Source organism: Nicrophorus vespilloides, unplaced genomic scaffold (genome assembly GCF_001412225.1).
Source record: "Nicrophorus vespilloides isolate i.1.1-1 unplaced genomic scaffold, Nicve_v1.0, whole genome shotgun sequence".
Classification (NCBI taxonomy): domain Eukaryota; kingdom Metazoa; phylum Arthropoda; class Insecta; order Coleoptera; family Silphidae; genus Nicrophorus; species Nicrophorus vespilloides.
This window is the reverse complement of record NW_017098638.1, coordinates 1-2,046: the sequence shown is the minus strand read 5'-3', so window position 1 is coordinate 2,046 and position 2,046 is coordinate 1. Positions and strand designations below refer to the sequence as shown.

Sequence of the window (2,046 nt, the reverse complement as noted above, 5' to 3'; positions counted from 1 at the left end):
GCTGAAGCCCATAACAGTCTGCATTTTTTTTTTGTATCACACCCTATAATATGTATGTAAGCTAACATAATAAATTCTAACCTAACCATGATAATTATGTTGAAGCATAGTTATTTCTTGCTTATTTACGTGAATGTAATCAATCGGTCATCATTGATTTAGTCAGTTTGTTTTAATTAAAACTATTTTTTTTTAGTTTTCAAATATATGTTTTATAATTCAATAAATAATATCAACAATGACATTTTCTTAATGGTGGTAGGCTTTGTATACTGGGGCAGCGGCAACAATGGTCTTGGTTACTACGGCTTTTTGTACAATTGGTTCTCCTTTGTATTCTACTTCAGCGTTGAAACCGTTGTGGGAGTCAGCGGTGTAGTGGACAGTACGGGTGACTCCATCAGGTTGGACCAAGGTGTAGTATCCCTTGACAACATCTCCGTCACGTTCTTCATGTTGGTTCTTGACATCGCCGGTTACAGCGTCTTGCGTTACAGCAATTGGGGAAGGAGAGTAGTGGGCAAATGGAGCACCGCTGAGAGAGGAGTAGGAAGTAGCAATGGTGACCATGTCCAAGTTCATAAACTTCGGCTTGAGCACAAGCTACTAACGCAGATACAGCCAAAATCTAGACATATTAAAATTAGAATAATTATCGAATTAATTAATATATAAATAAAATACCTTAGCAAACATGTTGAATGTGTGTAATTCAAATTGATACTGTTCACCAAGTTATGTTTCGCTTTTATATGAATCTAGGCAATACCAAATGCGGTCGATTTGATGTGTAATAAGAATGTAAAATGTGAACTTGAAAATATGTATTCAATTCTAGATTTTTTTTTAAATAATTTGGGATAATCTAATTATATGTGTAAAAATAGCTATTTCAAATTATTAGTATTTATAAGTTATTATAAATGTTTCATGTATCTTTTAATATATATATTTAATGCAAAATATAAAAAATACACAGTATTACATATTTTATTTACAAATTGATTTAGAGATTGCATTATTGCATTTTCGTGTTTTAAATTACTGTTTAGCTTATAACAACTATTCTTAAATTAATAATAATCCTAGGCACATTGTAATAGTTTTTTAATAGTATTTTATGAATATGTGATAAGTGCAAGAGGGCCTTGCTAATACTATTTTGCAGTACTGCGTTAATACCACTTGAAGTTGCTGGACCAACACTGCTAGTGGATCTCAATTAATCCAGATTAACCAAAGTTTATGTTGGTTGTGTATATTTTTATTTTATTTTACTACCTTCTATTGGATGGATAATTAATATCCTCATAATATACAAAGTATCATTTGCTATTAATGATTTAAAAATAAATCATTATTAATTTAAAAATACTTTATTACTTAAAACAAAAAAAATAAAAATCATAGGAGTTACCATGTAGTCAGCGTTGAGCAGGTGTAAAAGATCGCTCTGCTGGGAACAGCCCATATAATAAACAAGGTCTTATCGATCGGCCAATGAACGCCCTATGGCCCAGGTAGGGTCCCGGCAAAGAAAAGCTACTAGCACGATATATTATTACAAAAGCTACTAGCACGAAGGAGCCAAGTCACAATAAAAAAAAAACATAATAATAATGTTTATTGCAACTATAAATGACCAAAATATAAACTGATTACAATAATATAATAGCAACAAATTATTATAACNTTAACAAAACTTAATACAATAACAAAAATTAAATTAAATTCAANTGCTGCAAAGGGCTATTGACCATAGGACTTTTTGCTCCATTATGATTATAATATTGGAAATATTAGTTAAAGGACAATCAACTGTAATTTTTCTGTTTTTATTTATATTAGGATATAAACTGTATTTGTTACCAATAAGAAGATCATCCACATAGTCAAAAATACTTCCATTCCCATTTCTTTTATTTCATGTATTATGTATTACGCTCTGTATAAAAAAAAATAATTATGCTAGATTAAAAAATCATATTTAAATATAAAATATAATATTATATTTGAACAAATACTTTTAAATAGCCCTTCGACAAT

At 29.6% G+C, this 2,046-nt stretch overlaps 1 protein-coding gene across 1 annotated transcript; it reads right to left on the bottom strand.

Moving 5' to 3' along the window:
* Positions 1 to 249: 249 nt before the first annotated feature.
* LOC108562928 (larval cuticle protein A2B-like) lies at positions 250 to 696 on the bottom strand. The gene is made up of 2 exons (XM_017921440.1): positions 685 to 696; positions 250 to 603 (listed from the first exon to the last, which is right to left on the bottom strand). The coding sequence occupies exons 1-2, from the start codon at positions 694 to 696 to the stop codon at positions 250 to 252; spliced, it is 366 nt and encodes a 121-aa protein (XP_017776929.1).
* Between the last annotated feature and the right edge of the window lie 1,350 nt (positions 697 to 2,046).